The 24,364-nt window shown below is 40.8% G+C and overlaps 1 protein-coding gene across 1 annotated transcript; it reads left to right on the top strand.

Moving 5' to 3' along the window:
- The first annotated feature begins 11,717 nt into the window (after positions 1-11,717).
- Positions 11,718-23,114, top strand: ggt7 (gamma-glutamyltransferase 7). Its single transcript, XM_076276408.1, has 16 exons — positions 11,718-12,017; positions 12,389-12,792; positions 13,145-13,371; positions 14,840-14,991; positions 15,213-15,330; positions 16,082-16,149; positions 16,479-16,552; positions 16,655-16,848; positions 16,933-17,020; positions 17,900-18,027; positions 18,253-18,341; positions 18,580-18,732; positions 19,897-20,014; positions 20,667-20,804; positions 21,404-21,503; positions 21,722-23,114. The coding sequence occupies exons 2-16, from the start codon at positions 12,573-12,575 to the stop codon at positions 21,895-21,897; spliced, it is 2,043 nt and encodes a 680-aa protein (XP_076132523.1). The 5' UTR covers positions 11,718-12,017; positions 12,389-12,572; the 3' UTR covers positions 21,898-23,114.
- The last annotated feature ends 1,250 nt before the right edge of the window (positions 23,115-24,364 follow it).

The raw sequence follows: 24,364 nt of genomic DNA, 5'->3' as shown, positions 1-24,364 counted from the left end.
TGAGATAATGGCAGCTTTTGAAATGGGAGTGTTACCTGTTTCAAAATGTACCCCCTCCTCAAAAACACCCCCAAAAAAGTACTTATGGAGTTATACAAAAAAGTGATTGGTGTATCTGATATCTATGGTGATTGTGCCTTTCACTACTCTGCATGGTTTTTGTGATGTGCTGACTTTCCATCCCCGATATGGGCTGAGCCCCATGAGCCGTAGAAAGACCTATGCAAACTATACTAGTGGGGTTCCAGCGTCCATTCAGAAATGCAGGTATCGGACACACAAAAAAAACAACAAACAAAACAATAAACTCTCAGGTTGACACCTGAATCTTGACTCATTTTTTGTGGGAGTGTGACAGTAGCGTGTGTGTGTGTGTGGGGGGGGGGGGGGTATTGTTTTGTAGGCCCTAAGGGGTATGGTCAGAAGGTTGGGTGGAGACTATTGTGTGTCCAAATAGGCCAACTGCTGTAATAGCATTAGCATTAGCTTGAGGGTGCCCACTTGATAACCCCAATGACATGCCGCATACTTATAGGCTACAGTGTTGCGCGGGTTTGGTCACAAGCGGCCCGCGGTCGCCCGATATTTTAATCAACCCGACCGCAACTCGAACCGCGAATATTACTTAGGACACAATTATACCCGCGATCCGACCGGCTTATTTACAAAATGTGTGCTTTTGGTTATAGCCTGCATGCAGTGTGGCAGTAGGCCATTTCTGTAAAACAAACTAATTTATTTGCGAAACTTTATGCAGTACAACTAGAACTACACGCAGTAGGAATGCAGGACAAAATGTGTGCACATGAGAGAGAATGAGAATAAGAGCGCAAGCACGCACGCAACCACCAAGGATTAGAACACTAAGATTTGAAGGCCATGGACATACATATTTCTTTCGAAAACAGAAATGGTGAGGCAAGGTAGGCAAGAGAGATACATTGCTGGTCAAAACGTTAGCGTATGAACTGGTTTATAATGCTGAATGAAGCACAAAGCTTTACTAAAGCACATCCACTGTTTAAAGTCACAAACACAACGAACTAAGGTAACTTTTATGCATGCGCGAACCTATACATAGCCTACCGGTAGATATGGCTGTGTAGTCAGTGCCATAACATTTATTCCTGCAGGCTGCCCTTTTGGCTGTCATACTTTTAAATGGCTTCGCAAGAAGTAGGCCTACATAGACCATAACTTGTAGGCCTACTACTGTCATCTTCTTTAAGAACTTTTCCCAATATTTCCCATAGCCTATATCGCTTTTCCTGAAGGGGTGTCTTTATTATTTTAACTCGCGTATTCAGCTTCTTTACTGTTGACTTTACTGTATTGATGCTTTACTGTATTGATGCTAGCCTTCTCGTGATATTTTAAGTTGGCCTATTTGTAGAAAATATATATTTAATTAATTTTAACTGACCCGCCCGCAAATGACCCGAATATCATTAAAATATTTTGTTTATGACTCATAACCGCGGGTGACCGCGGTCATCCGCGGGCGACCGCTTAATTTCGGGCAGACCGCGCAACACTGATAGGCTACTGCTGTTGGATGGGCCATTTGTATTGTGCTTGTGACCATTTGTTGGCGGCTTTGTGGGTAGTGTGCTTTTTAAAGTTAAACTTGAGCAGGGGCTTCTGAATGTGTTTTTACCTTGGATTTTGGCACAAGGGATTATAACATCTAATCCTGTGTATTAATGTAATAATAGTACTTGTGTATAGGATGTTACATACTTCTTGCGTTGTTTTTTCTTCGCCTTGGGATAGAGAGAAATACAATTTCAATTCCTCTGCATGTCTAGTATATGTGAAGAAATTGACAATAAAGCTGACTTTGACTTTGACTGACCCACTGTTAGCCTTGCTTAGCATAGTTCATTGAGGTGGTCAGAACCAACTAGCTTATAGCTCCCAAAAGTGACAAAAAAACTCCCAACATGTTCCTATTTACTATTATTTCTATGTTGTGACATAGTATGATTACAATGTGTAACCTACAAATTAGGGTTGCCAACCGTCCCGAATTGTGCGGGACATCCCGTGTTTTGGGTGATTTTGATTTGTCCCGTCAGGGACAGCACCACTCCCGATTTTCAATCAGAGCTCATCGGCCTTGTTAACTTGTCAATAGTAGGCTACTGTAAACGCACCTGGAACAAAGTGTCCAGTTCCGCCGCTACCACGCGCATCTCGCAATGTGCGCACGGCACCAAGGGACAGAAGGGGCACCACAGAGAAGCTTTACTGCAAACTGCTTTTCACTCTTTTTAGAGAACGATTACAATGTCAAAATGCAGCAACAGCATCTTACATCAGGATTATACTTTTTGGGTCCTCTCGGTCTCTCTATTATGCAGCAGAACTTGAACGTTATGCTACTCGTTTTAATTGGGAACGAGAGGGAGAGAGGGTGGAAGTTTCCAGCTGGCTTGTGATTGTTGGTAATTGATTTCACCTTTTTAATATAAGAAACTTTTAAAATGAAATCATGAGAACAACAAAAACAACGCGAGGAGATTGCGGAATTATCCGGTTCACACTATGCTACTGACCATTTACAAAATGTGAGGACACTTTGACATAGGCTGCACGCACTGTGATTTGGACTGATAGAATATGAAGAGTGGTCAATTGCCTTTGTGTAATGGAATTGGTGAGTCATGAAGTCTTCAATAATCCGTTTCCCTTAAACTAAGCATTTACATGAAGCACATGATAGGCTATGCCAATTGAAACACTTTCCACTCAGATAGCTAGGTGGCTACCAGGTTCATAATTCACTTTTAATTGCAAACAGAAAATATCTAGCTAGCATCATTACATGCTTCTATTTCCACAGGAATGAAGGTTGTTTACACCAACTTAATATACTTATCATTATGCTATAGGCCTAAATGTGGCACAAACAATGTTAGAGTTTGTGGAATGGCCTTAGGATATATTTGAATGGAGCTGGCAAAAAGTGACAGTACAAAAGTAAAAAGTGACAGTACGCATTTGAAGTGAAGTGTCCCTCATTTGGGGTTGAGGAAGTTGGCAACCCTACTACAAATACCAATTTTCTAAGCATATGCATACTTGGAACTAAATTCTCATCCAGGCAAAGCTCTGCTACTTGGGATTTGCATCAGTAAAACCAGAGCTTTTCAGGTACTGCATGCAAGTCACTCCGCCCGAAGTACCCAAAATACCCAACTATGCGTCGGCATGGCCTCAGTTTGTGCTGGATGGCTCTCGGTGGAGAGCATAATGGGCAACACTAGCCTGGGTGAACCAAGATGAACCTGTTAGCAAATTTAAACTTTGGTCAACAAAAAATATGTTTGCTGCACTTCTGAAACAATTTGGTAAGACTTTATTGCACACATTTAGGTGTAATTTCATTTCTGGTTAATCAAATAATTGTATTTGTATATTAAAGCTATGCAGATGACACCCACATTTACTTGGGTGGCTCTGCCACCAAATCACTATGGTCTTCTTGAATCTCAGTGTATTTACCAAATCAACAACTGGAAATTTTTCTTCAGCTGAACAAAGAAAAAACGGAAGTAATTATATTTGCTAAAAAGGAGGAAAGATTTAGGGTTGCCACTCTCCTTGACACAAAAGGATTCAAATCAAAGGATACTGTTAAAAATCTTGGTGTATTAATTGACAGTGATCTAACTTTCAACAGCCACAAGAAAGCAATAATTAATTCAGCTTTTTACCACTTTAAAAATATTGCCAACCTTATAGGGCTGATGTCAAAACATGATTTAGAAAAACTCATTCATGCCTTTATCCCCAGCAAGGTTGATTACTGCAATGGGCTTTTCACAGGCCCTCCTAAAAAGACTACCAAACAGCTTCAGGTGTTCTACCAGCAGCTAGGGTTCTCACAAAAACTAAAAGAACTGACCACATTACTCCAATTCTTAAGTCCCTGCACTGGCTTCCAGTAAGTCACAAAATTTACTTTAAAGCACTACTGCTTATTTATAAATCAGTAAATGGAGCAGGACCTATCAGACATGCTTCAGCAGTACACACCTTCTCAACCTCTCAGGTCTCAGGAGAAAAACCTGTTAGTAAAACCTGCTGTTATAGAACTAAAAACAGGGTGAAGCAGCTTTTAGCTGCTATGCGGCTCAGCTCTGGAACCAACTTTCGGATAACATCAAATAGGCCCCAACTCTAGCCAGTTTTAAATCTAGATTTAAGACCAAACTGTTTTCATATGCCTTCTGCTAACTGCACTGAGTTCCAAATTATTCTACCTTATCTTTTATTTTGTCTTTTTAATTATTCTTCATTTTTACATTATTTTACCTTGTTTGTTTTATGTTTTCTTTTTTATTATGATCTTCACTTTTTAAACTATTCTTTGTCTATTGTCCTTCTATGCTTTTATTTGCTATTACTGTTAGCTTTTGTTTATGTAAAGCACATTGACCTCTTTGTATGAAATGCGCTATATAAATGACTTGACTTGACTTGGTTACACCTGTGGCTACGCAGTAAAATGGGCAGTTCAAAAACAGGCGTCAATGGCCTCCTTTCCAGATGGACCTCCGGAGCAAATTTGCTAGCAGGTTTGTCTGGATTCACCCAGGCTAGGGAGGCACCATAGTGTTTAATTGTTCTTACCAGTATCAGGGTGAAAACCTGATTGCTTACCTGCTACCTGGTCCAACTTTAGGCCTTTCTTTTCAGGGTGTTCTCATCCGATTCAGAGTAAAATGGCCAGTTCAAAAACAGGTGTCCTGGCCTCCTTTCCAGATGGTGATTGATAATGACTAACTGACTATTATTGTGTTACATGCTTCAAATGTAAAGCACTTTGAGCTGCATTCTGTGTATGAAAGGTGCTATACAAATAAAGCTTATTATTATTATTATTATTATTATTACCTGGTCCAACTATAGGCCTTTCTTTTCAGGGTGTTCTCATCTGATTCAGAGAGCATTTTTCCATCAATGGGGACATAAAAGGAATGTCCCACCAAACTCCACTTGTTACCCACTGATCGGCCTGTTACGGTTTCTGTGAAAAAATAAGAAATGTTAAAATTCTGCTCTTCAAAGACATGCCCAGAGTCTTTCTGCTGGGTACAGTGACATCCATGCCTTTTATGTGGACAACTGTCTGTAAAGCTTACCTTCCATTCCTGAAGCCAAACCAATAGTCAACAAACGGCGTTCTTCCTTTATCGAGGGAGGCTACTAGGTCTGTCAATAGGCTAGTAACCATACCTCTGTAACAGATCAACCAACTTAACCACCAGAAGCTTGATCCGCACCTTATGGCTGATTTGTGACATGACTGTTCTGCACCTTATGGCTGATTCATGACTGTTCTGACCCATGTGAGGGGACTCTTGGATTTTCCTGGCATTGTGTGGAGGACACTTTAAGCTTTAAACATTGTCCAGTGAAGTACAAAGTTCCCAACATGCGGGTCCTATATACCGTGCACTTGCTCATCAGTATGACCCTCTTGGGTTTATTGTCCCATTCACCACCCATGCTAAAATCCTGCTCCAACATATGAAGCCAGCCAGGGGATGGGATGATCCAGATATCTCAGAGGGCATAAGAGTGGCCTGGATGGCATGGGAGAATGAGTTTCCAGAGAGAGTATAGATCTAAGTTCCCCGGTGGTATGGATCAGCAAAGACTGAGGTGCCAGGCATTCCCGAGCTTCACATATTCTTCTCACGCCTCTGAACAGGCATATGGTGGAACACACTGCCAGTTCCTACAAGGGCAGGGACATCCCTCTCCATTTTCAAAAAAACTCCTGAAGCCCAGCTCTTTAGAGAACATCTCCTCTCATACACTGTAAAATCTAACACTTGTGTAAACTTGCATTAACCTTGTTTACTTTACTTTCAGCAACAAATGTGTGCATCTTAATGATTTGAGTAAAGTAACAGTTACTTCCATGTTGAAAAAAGCATGTTACTTCATAATAAGACTGAGGTCAACTTGTCTGAGACAAGTAACCTCAACAGTGACAAATTTCTACCATTAGGAGGCGCCCTTGCGCGTATTTCTGCAGGGAAGAAGAAGAAGAAGAAGAAGAAGTGGGAGCATGCAAGGAAGACGTTACTGTGCTGGAGGGGTGTGATTTGAATTTTCGCCCTCTCAGTTTGCTCTTCCGAAGAATCGTTGTTGAAAGCATTCAGAAGATAAAACATCAGACCTTTTCCTTTCGGAAGACTTTGTGGTAAGCTGTAAGGATATACATGTTGGTGAACTGTTTTTATTTTGCCCAGGCATGTTTTTGGTTTGAAGGAGCTAACGTTAGATCGATGGCCCCCCTTCCCCCCACCACACCACAGATGTTTTGCATTAACAGTTGGATAAATTAATGTGTAACTTTAACTACTAGTAAATTACTGTCCAATTCAACGTTGGCAGCTAATTTAGAATTTTAAAGCAGGAGGTAGTGAATACAGAATCAAAGTTAAGGTTAGCTGCAAATTTAGAAGATGGTAGTGTAAGCATGCAGTGGAAATGTACGCATTGCATTTTTTCGGCAGACAAAAGAGGTCAGTTATTTAAGCATTAACGTTATAGTCTAAGACATGGCGGATTTATTCGGCAACAACCAATACCTTGACTTCATATGGATTGTTTATGCACTTTTCAGTCATATGGGGAGCCCTGCACTGAAGCAGATTTTTTCACACATGTGCGTAGTCATTTGAAATTAACATTCCATGCCCATTTGAAGGCTGTGATTTTCATACTAGTGTGTATTCAACATTTAAAGGAGAAGTTTGGTATGATATTGACCTAAAGTGTGTTGAAACATGATACCTTGAACTTTTGTCTCATAGCTCATCTCGGCTTGTCCCCTGTACTCCAAAATCTGGCGCTATTAGCCGATGCTACCAACAGGTTTGCGATGGGGGTGCCTCGGGCATCGGCCTAGCCATGCAAATAAATCACTGTTTTACACCATTTACGGTAAGTTTCCATGGATGTAATACAATGCTGAAAATTGCTTGTTTCTAAATCTTTTGTATCATTTCATGCTGATGACATCCTCAAGAGATCAACACAAAGCTTGGATTACTTGCAGCAGCATTACCGTTAATTTATTTTATATTTCAGCAAGGTACAGTTTGGACGCTAATAACTAATCAGTCATATATTTAACTGTTGTCTTTGTATTTCTATTTGTTTTACAGGTTACTGATGGTGAGGACGTGTGGGCACAAGTCTCCTTTGGGCTGCTGACGGTCATTGATGATGACACACCGGTTGATCCAACTCTTATCCACCTGGAGCAAGTGTCTACAGCCATCATCATTGAGGGGAGGCTGGTAATGGATGGTCTCAAAAGTTTGCCTGAGGCACTCTGCATCATGTTTGGGTTATCATATGCCTTACACCTTGATTACCCCAAGTCAATCAAAAATACATTGAATTTTTATTCAAAAGGTGATGCTTGGTTTGGGTCAGAACAAGCTACCACCAAAATGGCAAAGTCTTTAAAAATCTTCTGCTGAGATGTTTTCTATTTTTTGAGCTTATATGGTTCTAAACTGAAAGGAGAATTCTGGTGTGATATTGACCTAAAGTGTGTTGAAACATGATGCCGAGTGTGAACGTATGTTTCATAGCTCATCTCGGCTTGTCCCCTGCACTCCGAAATCTGGCGCTTGCTAGCCGATGCTACCAAGAATCTGATCCCTTATCATACCTGTTCATTCGTACTCGTCGCTCGACTTATCGTGACTAAATTCAAGATGGCTGCGAACGGTAAACTTCCTTAAGGTACTGTCTGTATAAATCGTCTTGTAAATAAACTACCAGTGCTTTTTCCAAGTTCTCAATGTCTCGTTGTAAATGTCAGGGCCCTCGGAAGTCTACCAATGAAGTGTGGAGATATTTTGAGCCTCGTAAATGCTGTGAAACAGTGATTTATTTGCATGGCTAGGCAGATGCCGAGGCAACCCCATTGAAAAAGCTGTTGGTAGCATCGGCTAACTAGTGCCAGATTTCGGAGTGCAGGGGACAAGCCGAGATGAGCTATGAGACATACGTTCACATTCTGCATCATGTTTCAACGCACTTTAGGTCAATATCATACCGGAATTCCCCTTTTAAGTCTGTGGTGGTAAGTCATTTAGAATTTGGCCCTATAAACTGGTGGCCCGATTAAGTTTTAAGAGATGTTTAAAGGGATATTCCACCATTTGAGGAATTACACTCATTTTCCACCTCCCAATTGATTTTTACCTTTCTCCAGTTCATCCAGCCGTTCTACGAGTCTGCCGATACCAGTTTTAGCTCCATCCTAGCATAGATCATTGAATCTGACTAGACCATTAGCTTATCACGTTTAAAAGTGACTAAGATTTCCAGGAATTTTCCTATGTAAAACTTGTCTCCTTTCAAGTTAGAAAGTGTAATAAGACCAACGGAAAATTAAACGTGGCAATTTTCTAGGCTGATTTGACATGGAACTATACTCTCATTCCAGCGTAATAATCAAGGAACACCATGGGCACAGCAGCACAATAATATCATGCAGCACCTGAAAATAGTCCCTGTAGGCTAACTTCCAGCAACAAAGTTGAGCTGCAGCAGACGAATCGGTTAGTGACTGGATTATTACGCCTGAATGAGAGTATAGTTCCATGTCAAATCAGCCTAGAAAATCTCTACATTTGATTTTCCATTGGTCTTATTATACTTTCTTACTTGAAAGGAGACAAGTTTTAAATAGGAAAATTACCGGGAATCTTAGTCACTTTTAAACGTGATGCTAGCAGGCGAGATGCTAATGGACTAATTTGATTCAATGATCTATGCTAGGCTGGAGCTAAAAGTGGTATCGCCAGTCTCAGAGAACGGCTGGATGAACTGGAGAAAGGTAAAAATCAATTGTTTAACTCAAGGAGAGGTGGAAAATGAGTGTAATTCTCCAAATGGTGGAATATCCCTTTAAGAAGACAGTAATTTATTGTGTTAATTTACGTTAGACTACTGTGTTGATTTTTATTTGGTACAGGCTACTGAGATACTTAAAGTGTGTATATTTTAGTTTCAGGCCTTTAAAAAAGATTTTTATAAAATGTTCAAGGAGAAAAAAGGAAGATGTAGGTTGTTGCTACAGCTAAATTGTGCCATTTAAGACATTTTAAGATGTTTTTTTATTAAAACTGAACACAATGTTGTTGTTTTTACAAGAATAATAAATAATTCAAAGCCGTATTTGTACCTGATGCAGTTGTAAATGTCATTATTTTAGAATAGAGCCTATTTTTATTCAAACTTGTGTATATGAGTAATAGTTACTTGCTAAATTGAAGGCAATCGGTTTCCATGGTTTCACCAAGTAAGATTAACTTGCTGTTCAAGTAACTGTTACTACATATTCCAGATATGAGGAATTGGTTGATTAGTTACCTCAACTTCAGAACATGAGTTTTATGAATGAAAACTAAAGTACACTTCACTTGCAATACCTAGGTAGGTTAAAGAGGAATTTGCTGTAGTGTTAATACACTACACTAAGGAATTGCTTGTAAGCTCAGTTTTAGAATCCCAGTCCACTTTAGTCTGATTTTTCAAGGCAATCGGTTTCCATGGTTTTTTTAAGTAAGGTTTACTTATTGGATTTTACAGTGTAGCACCACTTACAACAAGTCTTGCTGATCCTAGCACTTACCACCCGTCTTGAACTGACACTCAACTGTTTAAAAACAGCACTCACTGATGCACTTATTCTTACTGTACTCTACCGTTTTTAAATTGTCTTAAAATTGTTGAGAGAATTGCTTTTTAAAAAACTTAAACTGTTTACCATGTTGTTAGTCGCTTTGGTTAAAAATGCGTCAGCCAAATGTAATGTAATGTAATGTAATATGGGTTAGTTGCATGCCTCAGACTCACAGATGGTAATGTGTCTGTTGCCTTTATCATGGCTCAGTTTGTGGTAGGGGTGACACTGTTCAGGGAAAAAATCCGAACCGTTCGGTTCGCTTGTTACGGTTCATGGCATGCGCAATGTAGCCTCATGTCCCTATGTGACCTCAGACAGTTTTTTCTCCCCTTTCGCGTGAAAGCGGAGGTGTGGAGTGCTGCGGGTCACGTGTAGAAACGGCAAGTGGGAGAGATAACGAAGGCAGCCCGGAGTTGAAGGATGCGCCAGCGTCGCATAAGTCTGGTGTCATTTTGGATTTCATTTTAGATATGATGACAGCGGAAAGAAAATGGTACATAGAACTGTGACTGTGTGCAAGCACTGTGCGACAAGTATTCATTATGCTAGTGCAGGCCTGCAGTGGCTAATTGGGAGCTTCAGGAGGATTCCCAGTGGGCCTCAATGTTTTCGCAACCAAGTCTATATTTGCAATTAATAAACCGATGAGGAGAAATAAACTTACAAGGTCACAAATGCAACAGTTACACTCAACAAAGGGGCAGCCACCACAAACTAGGGGTGACACGGTTCAGAAAACCCACGGTTCGGTTCGTATCACGGTTTTAGGGTCACGGTTTTCGAGTCTGTAGCCTATGGTAACACACACACACACATACAACCACCTTTTGCTCCCACATATTAGACTGCAGTGCTCAATGATGTGCTTAAAGTAAAGTCAAATTCTTTCAGTTTGTGCACGATTAAATGAAATAACCTTTTTAATACTGTAGCCTAAATAGTGGATAATTAAGCTATATATCATATGCATATATATCAAGTATGATATTTCTGTAGTGTTAAAGATTAAAAGAAAAAAATAACAACAACAACCGTACAGAACCGAAAACCGTGACCTTAAAACCATAATTGATGCACTTGCTTTGTTCCTCCTGTAGTTTTATTGCTCTCCGTCCAAGCTCAATAGGAGCAATACCATTTAGTTTATGTAGTAATTTAATTGACAGATATATGGTGTATATTTGCCAACTCCATCTGATTTATGTTTCTTTGTTTAAGAATGTGCACCGTGTATAATATGAAATATGAATGTATTTCCTTTATGATTCGTATTGATTGTACTAAGAGTGTTTTATTCATTGCTGTTATTATACCAGTATAACACTCCAATGTGAATAAATGCAGTCTGGCAATAAATCAATTGAGCTGGGAAAGAACTGGAGTCAAATATTTTGATGGATACACTATTCTGGCATCATCAATCCTAACCAGCCAAAACCACTATATACTTTACAGCCAATGAATAGTATCGCTTGAGGAGCATTGAAAGGGTGGCTTTGATTGGCTGTGGACTATTTAAAGGATCACTTTCATATAGTTAGTCTGATGTCCCATCACTGTTAATAGTCATTTTTTAAGTATGTAATCACATATGTGTACCGTGAAGCTTGTCTTCTTTCCATTTTCTGAAGCATAAGATCTTGTTTTTACAATAGTTCTATGTGTTTTGGATGGAGGGGAGTTGTTACCTGGTAAGCAGGTGTTCTATAGTTGTAGGCTAAGGGGTGTGATTAGATAAGGGTTTGTGTATTTTCCAAAACAGCCTCCCTAAGGACCCACCTATTATTTACACATTGACAAATGTTTTGTTTACTTAGTCTACCTTTTGAAACAGATAGGCCAAACTTCACATTCGTAAAATAGACCCTGTTTGCAGCTACTCAGGTCACGCACGAAGGGGTAACGGGAGAAAGGTAATCCCATAGCCTGCATTCAAACCCCAGTAAGCGCTGGTAGAACTTGTTCTGCAACACTGTAGACAACCTGCTCTACTTCCTGTATAGGAGGTGTGGGAAGTTGACACATTAACCATCAATGACCATTTTACTTACCGAGCGCCACGATATTTTGGCCTTCGCCAGATGAAGATGCCTCTGGAGTAGCAGCTAAAGGTGTTTCAACATCCGAGATCTGTGCCTTTAAGTCAGTGACATTCCTGTAATGATGTCAACTGAGCATCGGGTATTTTCATTTTTAACCTGACTATGGCTATACAGATTCACCCCTCATGTTTTGCGGTGTTGTGAATCTTGGATAACATTCCCTCTCAGCATTGCACACAATGGTAAGATATGTCACAACACCTTTTGCCTTTCTAATGCGAAATGATGCGTCATTAGTGATGAGAAACAGTGCGCATCTTAGCCTACGTGTAGCTTATAGCTGTGTAAGTCGCATAGAAAACTATAAATAGCGCAGCATCTTGTGTTGGCAAACGTTATAATGGGTGAATTAGTGATGTTAATACAATATTATCATACAGTTTGTTGTTTCACCCGTCTTGGGAGGTAATAGTCCATTTCACCTTTGTTTTGATTTAGCAATAGGCTATTTGATAACTCGCTTCACATCGAAGTGGTCATATGTTTATAGCTATATGTGAGTGTGTCATGTTCTTAATTATGGGCTAATTATGGCTTTGTCCATGCTTTCCAGATCGGATGATTAACTGCGGAATTAGGAGGAAGAACTGAAGGAAGAAATGAATTAATCTTTAAAGTCACGCATCTTGTCCCAAAAACATCTTTTTGGGAAAATGCAAGGTGGATGAAAAGATTCAGAAGTCGTGTTTTTAGTGCGTTGACTCACTAATTTTAAACAAAGGCGCACGATTTTTAACATGTACGCGCCTACGGCAGACGCCCTGTCCGGGTACACCAGTGGCACCATGGTGGACAAGAATGCAAGTCAGGAGACGACACTAGGTAGTGCGTACTCACCGGTGGACTACATGAGCATCACTAGCTTTCCTCGGCTTCCAGAGGACGACGTACTCTCGTCGGAAAATACCATTAAAACACGTAAAGAAGACGACAACGTCCTTAGCGAGCAGGACACAGGTAGGCTAATCAAGCCCACTCATCGCCTCACGCACGTCAGGCGCGTTTATAAACAACCACAGCCATTTTGCTCTATCTGTCTGTCTTTTCCAAACCTTCTTAAAATAACTTCCTCATAACTACTACTGGAACAGTTTCACATCAGTCCCCATCACACTAATAACCGATCTATTATGTATTGGAAGGAGCTGGCCTATAATCCTGTGTTTTCATGTTATTGTAACTGTATCGCACACATTTAGGCTACTTATAACTAAATTAGATAGTGTGACATTAAGGTTACCAAATCCATAACCAACATATGATGCTCCAGAGTAAGATCTCCAAAAACACACAACATCTCTTGCTCCAGATCCAGACCTCTTCCTGAGGACCGCTCGTTTGCAGCGACTCCCCTCCTCGGCATCTGATTTGGCCAGCCAGGACCCGTCACCTCTGAGGGAGACCCACCGCGACCCAATGGCCGAGGACTGTGCTTGCCAGCGGGATGGCCTTACCGTCATCATCACTGCTTGCTTGACCTTTGCCACAGGGGTCACAGTCGCTCTCATCATGCAGATCTACTTCGGGGATCCTCAGGTGTGCTCTCAGTGTGACTAGTGCTTGCTTGCATATCTGTAAATGTGTTTACATCTTGTGAAGAAAAGCACCATTCTCTGCCTGAAACTGTATCAGTATTTATGTTGATATGGCATTTAACAGGAAGAGGCCAAGTCAGAACTGCTTATCACTGTGATTTCTGTTCTCCCTCTTCACCCCCTGACAACAGCAAAAACAAACTGAAGAATGCTATTAAAATTGTCTCCTTAATTCCAAATAGAGACACAGTTGACCGAGTAGCTTCCAGTGTAGCTAAGAGCAGGGGCGCCTGCAGGAATTAATGCTATGGTACGCACACCCGACCCATCGCCCCCCCAAAAAAAAAAATACGCGTTGGATGGACAATATTTGTCGGTTTCCCGGTTTTAGCCCCGTGCATTGGTCAGCAAAAAATTAGCCTACATAGCATAACAACATCCACATGCAATAATACAACAACAACGTCTACTATGACCTATTCATTTGGACAACTTGATACAGCCCTATACAGGCTAAAGTTACCTTGTTTTGTTCTTGACGTCTGGCTTTAAACAGCTGTAATGCAGTCTAACGTTCTGACAAGCACACCAATTGCCTACCTTGTTCTTGCCCATATGGAATAACTCCTCTAGCTTTGCTGCCTCCATACTTTCTGTTGTTTAAACTTGTGATATCCATCATGAGTACTGAATTAGTGAATTAGCTCAACATTGTGTGCTGATAACCATATATAGATAGATAGCCGAGTAAAAGAAAACAACAAGTAGCCTATGTGCCTGCATGCGTATTGTGTCTCCTGCTCAAACAAAATGTGTGCGCGTTAATTTTGATAAGTGTTCACTAAGTTACGTAATAGAACATTGTAAATAGCCTGATGGCAGCTAATGGGATACTGTGCATAGTTGGGAAGGTATGGTGGGCCAATTTGGTGTGAATACACATTACACACACACAAGGGACATTTTCTCTCGTTGTTGACCCTGATGGTACGCACAGTGCATACGGACATACACCTGCAGGCGCGCCTGGTTAAGAGCAGGTAAAACTTGAGGCTGGCTTGCAAAAGAATAGTTCTTTATTCTGGATGTAACAACAGAGTTCTGGTAACCCTGTTGTACGCACAGCACAGTGTTGCAAGGTGAAGCCAAGGTAATGAACTGAAGCCAAGATCTGGGAAACTCCTGGATAATTATAATACCAGAATATACATTCACGTCTGGGGTCAAATTGGAGGGGGGGAAACAGGCAGTGATATAGCCTTATTCAATTAAGACGTCTTGTGGGGGAACAATTAGTTAGGTACACTATTTGCTATTGTAAGGTGACAACATTCTGTCTGCTTACAATAAACATCCTGTCCCCGCAGTTTCTGCAGTATTAAACAAAGAACCAAAAGAATGACATACAGAAAACCACTAAAATCTAACAAAACTAAACAAAAAAACACATTTTCTTGTTTCTCCTGCAGATATTTCATCAGGGAGCGGTGGTGACGGATGTGGCACACTGCACCTCTCTGGGCTTCGACGTCCTCAGCAAGCAGGGCTCCAGTGTGGATGCTGCCATCGCTGCTGCACTCTGCCTGGGCATCGTCCACCCTCACACTTCTGGGCTTGGCGGGTACGTCACTGATTCTCTCCCCCCTGGCGTTCAGTAGGTGCTGTGTCAGTACCGGCAAACACAACAGTGGCTATAAAATGCATTTGCTTTGGATGACAGTGATCTAAAATTACACTCAATTTATGTACTCGACTGTAATGAAATCTTCAGTCGATACTTTTATTAACTTATATTTTATCCTATTTATTCTTTTTAACTGTATTAATTTCATCTCTTAACAGTGGAGGGGTGATCTTAGTCCATGACATACGTAAAAATGAGAGCCGTGTCATTGACTTCCGTGAAACCGCACCCTCTGCCATTCAGGAGGAGATGTTGCAGTTGAACCTGGAGGAGAAGGTAAGGGGAATGCATTCGGACAGCACATTCTAGCCTGGCCTCGGCCTGCCTACGTACTTCCGGTCGATTTATTTTCCCTACAGAGAGTCTGGTTTCCAGGCTAAGCACATTCACCACACAGCAGCTGATTCTGGAACATATCTGGTCCCAATCTGCTCTGGGTCTGTGTCCGGATCCAGATCTGGCATGGGCAGCCGTGTCCTACTAGTTAGGGCTTCGGATTTGTAACTGGAGGGTTGCCGGTTCGAACCCTGACCAGTAGGACACGGCTGTAGTGCCTTTGAGCAAGGCACCACCCCGAGCGCCGCTGTAGCAGGCAGCTCACTGCGTCGGGATTAGTGTGTGCTTCACCTCACTGTGTGTTCACTGTGGGCTGAGTGTGTTTCACTAATTCACGGATTGGGAAAAAAACAGAGACCAAATTTCCCTCACGGGATCAAAAGAAATATACTTACTTATAAACTTATACACATATCACCACATCTGATCTACAGTCAGCTGCTATGAGGCCCGTTCAGAAATGACTGAAAACAGAATGGAAACAAAATTGGCCTTTTACACCTATGTAGATATTCCTGTCAAAACCAGAAAGTTTCAGCTGTGATAGTCATTTACAACATTAACAATGTCTACGCTTAATTTCTGGTCCGTCACCGTTAAACTAAAAAAAAAAAGCATGTTAGAGAGAATGTGTAGACACAGGCCTGCGCAGCATCAGTTTCACTGTGGCGTCATGGCTTCTTCTCTCCAGCCTGGCGTTCTGGTAGGAGTGCCTGGGATGTTGAAGGGGATGTATGAGGCTCACCAGCTCTATGGAAGGTAACACAGACATGTGTTTTACTCAGGGATTCAAGGAGTTTTATTTGTCACATACTGTACATGGAGATACTATTGTAAAACTAGTAGTTAAATGGCATTAGTTGCTCAACCACTTCCTGTGAAGTGGTTCCCTTATTTTAAATGAATAATTCATATTATGTTTACTATGGATGTTTGTTGCATTTATTTAAGTCAATGTAATACTGGTGGTAATAAACTATTACTAAAAGGTCTGGTAAATTGTTACATACTGTAGCCATTGTGATGTGTAAGTTAGTACAAAGTACTAAAGTAGTATTTACATAATGTAATGTACTTTAATTTTCCAGATTGCCATGGAAAAATGTAATAACTATGGCAGCGGATGTGGCCAGAGATGGTTTTAATGTTACACATGACCTTGGTGAGTTCTTACATTTGTATGGAAACAAACAGTTACTGATGACTAGATATGCTTTGTATGATCTGTTTGATGTGATATGTTTTATTCCCTTTGTCTTTACAGCTGAGGCATTGGCCAAAGTGAAGGACCAGAATATCTCCAAGGCTTTCCAGGATCTCTTTCTACCAGATGGACAAGTCCCACTGTCTGGTCTGTTTATAAAACGTCTTGATTTGGCAGCAATCTTGGACAGAATTGCAGTCAATGGCATATCAGAGTTTTACAATGGCAACTTAACGCAGGAAATAGTAGCTGAAGTAAGTTCCTTAATATGCTCAAATTGGTTCACTTGTTACAAGTATTGTATCTGTTATTTTAATTCTGTATTCTCCTTTTAAAAGGTACAAATTAGAGGGGGGGTCATCACAGAAGAGGACTTCAGCAACTACAGCACAGTGTTACAGCAGCCTGTGGAGATGACTTACCAAGGTAAATTCAATAAAACCATAAAGAAAAAGAGGCTGTTCATTTTAGAGCACCACACAATGAATAGACAGCTTAGTTAACATTTCTCTCAAGTATAGATAATTCAGCCAACTTCAAGTGATTAAGGTCAATTAACTCCATTTAAAATTTGTTTAAAAAGCAAAGCAACACTTTTGTACTTTTATGCGTTGCTCCTGAACATTGCACGGTATACAACAGAAGTGAACAAAATATCACTGAAATGACAAAGTATTTAAAACAGTAGGGTATCTGTTCTTATGTAACATTAAAAATTAACAGTTAAAATATTACAATATTAGAGTTTTGTCCAGTTGCTCTTTGCTAGAGGGGTTGTTTTGCTCTCCCTTTTGTATCGGATTCAAGTCAGGTGACATACTTTACCAGATCATAGTTTTGACCTTTTTCTTTGTGGGAAACTCTTGGCGGGATTTTGGTTATTTTATTCCAGTACTGCTCATGCTGGAATAATCCTCCTGACAAGATTCTAGGGACTGGAAGTCCACTTGTTAGCCAGTATTTTGGTATATCCACAGGCATTCGTGTTGTGATCTGTAAACGCCATCTCATTCATTCATTCATTATTATTTATTATTTGAGCAAGGAGACTGCCGCTTCCTCTCTTCGTTCTTTCAGAGATGGACATGGGGGAGTGGAGGTCAGAGATTACCTGAGACCGATATATATTTGTTTGGTTTTCATTAATATCATAAGAGCAAATCCTCAACTTAAGAGTATTTTCTAGCCATTTGGTATTTACGTGATATTACACAGGCTAGTAATCACTTTTCTTGTATGCCGTAGATGCTGGTATGTGAGTGTAAGCACAGTCTCAGTGATCACTTTGGTGTGCATCTCTTTCAGGACACCAGGTGATGGCTGCACCGGCCCCCAATACGGGTGCAGCTCTCATCACAGCCTTGAACATTCTGGAGGGCTTTAACATCACCAGTCAATCACCCAGGAACAGCACCTACCACTGGATTGCAGAGGTACTACACACTCTTGCCAGGGAATGATTATTAGTAAGTTACAAATACTGATGATGATTGCGATGGAGATGATTGACTCTGGTGGTGATTATTTATCTATTTGACACAGCCAATTCCTTAGATATGACTAAGGTCTCATCAGCATTTTTAAAGTTGCTATTACGGTGTACTACCTCAGGTGTTATAGGCTACTGTTATTTAAGTGTCCTTTCCCTTTTTTATTAGACTCTGAAAATTGCCTTGTCCCTGGCCAGTGGGTTAGGAGATCCCAACTTTGATTCATCTGTCTCTGAAGTAGTGACTGAGATGCTAAGGTATTGTTTTCAAATCTGATCTATAGTGGTGCAGGAGCATCATGCCCTATAATTACTGCATACAATGCATACAATACAATACAATACAATACAATACAATACAATACAATACAATCATCAAATTTAATTTCCTGACAACCCAACCATTAATTCTAATATGTTGCACAATACCATACTACTTTCTGTTTTATACTGGAACATATACACTGTACTTACTGTTGTGTTTTTGCATCTGAAGCAAGGAAAAGGCGGCAGTGTACCGCAGCATGATCAGTGACTCTCAGGCGTCACCTCCTGGTCATTACACCCCTGCCTATGCCCTGGAGGAGGGGGCAGTGGCCAGCCAGGTCATGATCATGGGGCCCGATGACTTCATCGTGTCTGTTATGAGGTATGGTAGAAGTTCAGACATCACCTTGCACTCAACATGAAACAATGGAGGGCATTGGTCTGTCTTATGTTCTTTAACTTAAAGGAACACGCCGACTTTTGGGGACTTATTTAACCATATTTCCCAGAGTTAGTTAAGTCGATACATACCCTTCTCATCTCCGTATATGTATCCGCTAGCCTAGCTTAGCACAGGTGCCTTGAAGCCACCAGCTCCAATAGCCTACACCTCCCAATAGTGACAAAATAACTTTGTATAGTTACAACCGGTTACAACATGTACAAATAACAATATCAAATGAGACAGCCATTTTATAAGCATATACATACTGTACTTGGAGCTATGTTTTCATTCAGGCAAAGCACTGCTCCTTGGGGTTTGAAGAAGTAACACCGGAGCTTTTCATGGGGTGTCTGCAAGTCACTCCGCCCATGTAGCAAGGAGTGCTTTGCCTGAATGTAAGCATAGTACACATTGTAGCTTTACAAATCACAGCATGTAAATAGGAAATTGTTGGAGTTCTTTTGTCAATATTGGGATGTGTAGTAGCCGGCCAATTTGGGGCACCTGTGCTAAGCTGGGCTAGCGGTGGGTGCGTCAGACTGAGTCACTCCATACACGCAGATGAGAAGGGGATGTATCAACTTGCTTACTCTGGGGAATATGGTGAATAAGCTAAAGTCCCAAAAAATCGGTGTGTTTCTTTAAAGAACATTAGCTTATTTGCTGTCTACCCCAGTTAGATAAGAGGATACATATCCTTCACTTCTCTGTCCGTGCATTAACCCAGTCTGACAGCAGTAGCTTAGCATAATTCACTGGAACTCAGGTGTACATGTCAAATAAACAAATTTCCCAAAAACATTTTAGTTGAAAATATGGGTTTGGTTTTTAATGCAGACTTTAACGGGGAATGCCAGCCATTTCCATTAAGTAAGATTAGATGCCTTATAAAGCTAAAAGACTTTGTTAGATATCAGTCAAGCCTGTCAGAGAAGCTCACAGCTAGTGAGCTTTAAAAACTAATAAAAGTAAAAATGGTAAATGTCAAGTGTGGGCTTGAATGCTATAATTATATGATTATATGACACCTTTGGCAACCCTGACACTAATATAGAATTTTTGAATGAAATATAAATCTTTTTTTTATATATCTTTTTCCAGCTCTCTGAATCGGCCATTTGGCAGTAGAATTGTAAGCCCCTCAGGGATTCTCCTCAACAGCCAGATACTAGACTTCTCGTGGACGAACAAAACCAGCAGCTCTTCCCCACCCAATCCGGTAAGTCAGGCAGTACCAACCCCTCAGTGGTTAACATTTCCTGTTGTTGTGACACAGTGCTTTTTGTGCTCATATTTATCTCACCTTTTGAACAGCCCAGAGGGAAAATCACAAGAGCATTACAAATTAGCATAATTCTAATATTAATCATACATTTTATGAACGAGTGTATGGTGATGGCACTAATCATAAACATGTGCTGACACTAGTCTTAAAGGCGCAGTCACGGATGTTACACGATTTCAAGGCCATAAAAATTTTTTGTCACATTCAGCAATTATATCCTCAAGACCGCTAGCTACCCATTCCGTGTTTACACTGTAAAGAAAACCCGATCTCTAGGTAGCCCAGGCTCCGATAACAGAAAACAAACAAAGTGGGGGCAGCCCGTCCCCCAAACAAAAATTAAACTCTGCCTGAAATTTTTCTGGCAATACTGAAGGTAGGGCTGAGCTACAGTACCTCTGGTGTGTTTCGTTTGGTCCTTGGTTCAGATATTATGTACGTTTTTTTTTTCTGCACAAAAGCTAATAAATTGAAATTTAAACATAAACACAAACAAACACAACTTCCTGCAAAATCCCTGACTTGGCCTTTGATATTTTAAAGATATACCTCAGTCTCACACATCTCTTGTGTTTTTGCTGTACAGCATAATTCCATCCAGCCTGGGAAGAGGCCTCTGTCCTTCTTGATGCCCACTGCAGTGCGGCCCTCTGTGGGGCTCTGTGGCACCTATGTGGCCCTAGGGTCATCCAATGGGGACCGGGCCCTTAGTGGCATAACAGAGGTGAAGTATGAGGGGTCACACACACACACACACATATATATATATACACACATACACACTCATACACACATAGACAAACGTGTCCATTCATTCATATGCACACAAACACACACTTACACACAGATGTATTTATCAGTGGCCCTGTGGGCAAAGAGATATGAACCTTTTTGTTGTTACATGCAGCTGACTTGATTGTGGAAATTAAAGGTACACTTTGCAAGATTTCCACCTTAATATAACCTTTACGAAGCCAACATGATGGTAAACGAACTTGTAATAGGCAAATCGTTCACCTAGCATAGCTATACAGCATAGACGTACAAGTCGCTACCAAGAAAACCAGCCATGCAACTTCAAGAACAGCGGCCCGATAAAACTCCCGAGAATCGTGAAACATTACCTTGTCAGTAGATATAACTCCTTGGAGATAGTTTTTGACTGTTGTTTATCCTTCACCTCCACAACAAAAGCATTTTCATTGTGTACAGTTTCCTATTTATAACAGCACAGTACTAGAGGGAGCTATACAATATCCAAAAATACCCATTCCCCTTACAGTAGCCATACCCCATGTAAATCTAAATTCCAATTTGATCCAGGTTTTGATGAATGTCCTGTCTTCACGTAAGAACCTGAGTGAAAGCCTGAGTTATGGCCGACTCCATCCCCTTCTTCAGCCTAACAAACTCCTAGTGGATGGTAAGGAATTCACTGTTTCTATTTTATCATAATACTGGACATATACATGTGCAACCTCATTTTGAAATATGCCTGTACATTTATTATTGATTAATGAATTCTGACATTACATAATTATCTTTTGCTTTTAGTCTAATTTTATATATAATACCTGTGGCTATTAGGTTTTGTATTGTTATCTTAATCGTGGCTTATTTTCTGTCACCCTCCCCTTTCAGCGGAGTTCCAGGAGGAAGACCTGGAAGCTCTGATTTTAAAGGGACATGATGTCAAAAGAGTTGACATACTCTCCCTGGTGGAGGGGACCAGAAGAACCAACGACCAGATTATTGGGGTGAAGGACCCGCGGAGTGTTGATGCTTCTGCTTTAACCATGTCCATGTCTGTGCCTTAGCATACGTGTGGCTATAGCTACACAGCTCTTCTCTGTTTATGGCTGTACAATCCACACAATGTTTTAATGCTTGATGATGTGGGGAGGTTGCAGGGGGTGCCAGGTCAAACCTTTGGGTATTTTCCCAATCATGGTGAATGTTCTTCCTCTATTGCACAGAGTATGGTGGCAGGCATGCATGCTTAATGAGCAGGGGATATGGAGCTGGGTGTTGGGCATAATCACCATTGTAAATGCATTTAGTACACACATTGTATCAGTGATGACTTTGAAAATAAGAGCAAAAACAAGGACAGACAAACGAATAAACATGGAGAGATATAAACACACACACACTAACACACACACACACACACACACACACACACACACACACACACACACACACACACACACAAACAGCAAGCCAAAGCTTAAATATATCTAGTTGTACACATTAACCTAAATGAACATGCCCATGAATTAACATTCACATTCACTAACACTGATAGTGTACTAAATACTTACATGCAGCTTAGCTGCATCAATAAATGACACATATAGGCTACATACAAACTCAGCCTGGCATGCCTGAATACAGTTCAGTTGTTTGTGCACAACACCATGATCATAATGGCAGGTGATCTTGCTTGAAATTGTGTACAGAAAATGTTTTCCTGTTGCGGCAGTGGATTTTATCCATTCCTTCCCGACTCAATATGCGCATGAGGTCTGCTCATTATGACATTAAAAGGTTAAAACTGAAACCTCCACTAGATGTGCACTTTGTGGAAGATGTTTTTTTTCTTTCCGAAATGGCACCATATTTAAAAACATAGTTACAAAATGATTGTATATTATGGTTTTATAAAATGAATAAAGACTAGAAAACAAAAGAATGGACAATTTAAGGGATCAGCATGAAGGAAAGGATGTTTTGCATAATGTTGTCTATAGGTATAGCACATTTATAGTCATTCATATATAATTTCAAATGCAGGAAACTTTTTTGTATTCAACTTAATCTGCACCTTTTATTTTGTGATTTCTGCATATTAGTAGGCTACAAAATGACACTTTCTGTACTGATGGACAAGTTTGTATTTGTATATGTTATGCATTATATTTATCATTGTAAATCAATGTGGTAGGCCAAAGTATACTTCTAAATTCTGAGCGCAATTAAATAAAGTGAATTTGTGCAAATAGGCCTACATTCAGTCACCTCATGAATTGTAAACTTGTTGTATTAAATGTAATTAATATTAATAAAATTAAAGTTAATAAATGTATGAATAATACTTAAATTATTATTAATTGATTTGGTAGGTTTTACCTTAACTAAACTACTGAGCTAAACTAAAGAAACTTCACACAAATAAGGCAGCGGGGCCTGACAGACTGTGTCCAAGGCTACTCAAGGCCTGTGCTGCTGAACTGGGGGAGCCACTGAAGCACATCTTCAATTTGAGTCTACGCCTTGGACAAGTTCCAACACTGTGGAAGACATCATGTCTCACCCCTGTCCCTAAAAAGCCACACCCTAGTGAGCTTAATGACTACAGACCTGTCGCTCTAACATCACATGTGATGAAGACAATGGAGCGACTGGTCTTAGGTATGCTCAGACCCCAGGTACGCCATGCACTAGACCCGAGAAAGTGGGCGTGGATGATGCCATCACTTATCTTCTACACAGGACACATTCTCACCTAGACAATGGGAAAAGTGCTGTGAGAATCATGTTCTTTGATTTCTCAAGTGCTTTTAACACCATCCAACCCCTCAGACTGGGAGACAAGCTCTTGCAGATGGGTGTGGACGCTCACCTGGTAACCTGGATTACAGATTACCTGACCGAGCGACCACAGTTCGTCAGACTGAAGAACTGTCTCTGACACTGTGATCAGCAGCACCGGAGCGCCACAGGGAACTGTGCTCTCTCCAGTCCTGTTCACCCTGTACACATCTGACTTCTGCTACAACACCGAGTCATGCCACATGCAGAAGTTTTCTGACGATACTGCAATTGTGGGGTGTATCAGGAACGGGCAGGAGGAGGAGTACAGGAGCCTGGTAGCCTGGGTGTCATTCCGAACTTAGTCCCACCCCACGGGAAGTTCGGTCTGGCATTGCTCCATTGTGGGGCAAGTATGCTCGCCCTAAAACATGTTTGTAGCATATCACTGTTCAACAGAATTATTTTTAAAAATGGAGGGGATATAGGAGAAGAAGGATGGTTCGTGTGTTTTCTTCCTACACCTCACGGTAAGCTATTTTGTTGCTCTGATTGGTTAGGTCTATCCAATTGAGTGCAGAGGCATTCCCCCCTGTATCAGTTGAAACACGCCCAATAAATACGTCCCAATGGAGCAGTATCAGACTCATATTCTGACTAGAATTTGAGTATGACAACGTCAGGCTAGGAGCCTGGTGGAGGACTTTGTGCAATGGTGCAAACTCAATCATCTCCAACTCAACACTTCAA

The sequence above is a fragment of the Alosa pseudoharengus genome, unplaced genomic scaffold, assembly GCF_046254945.1.
Source record: "Alosa pseudoharengus isolate Yale_2024_CS ecotype anadromous, Long Island Sound unplaced genomic scaffold, YU_APseudo_1.1 YU_APseudo_1.1_scf_9, whole genome shotgun sequence".
NCBI classification, from domain to species: Eukaryota; Metazoa; Chordata; class Actinopteri; order Clupeiformes; family Clupeidae; genus Alosa; species Alosa pseudoharengus.
This window is presented reverse-complemented; position numbering and strand designations above follow the sequence as displayed.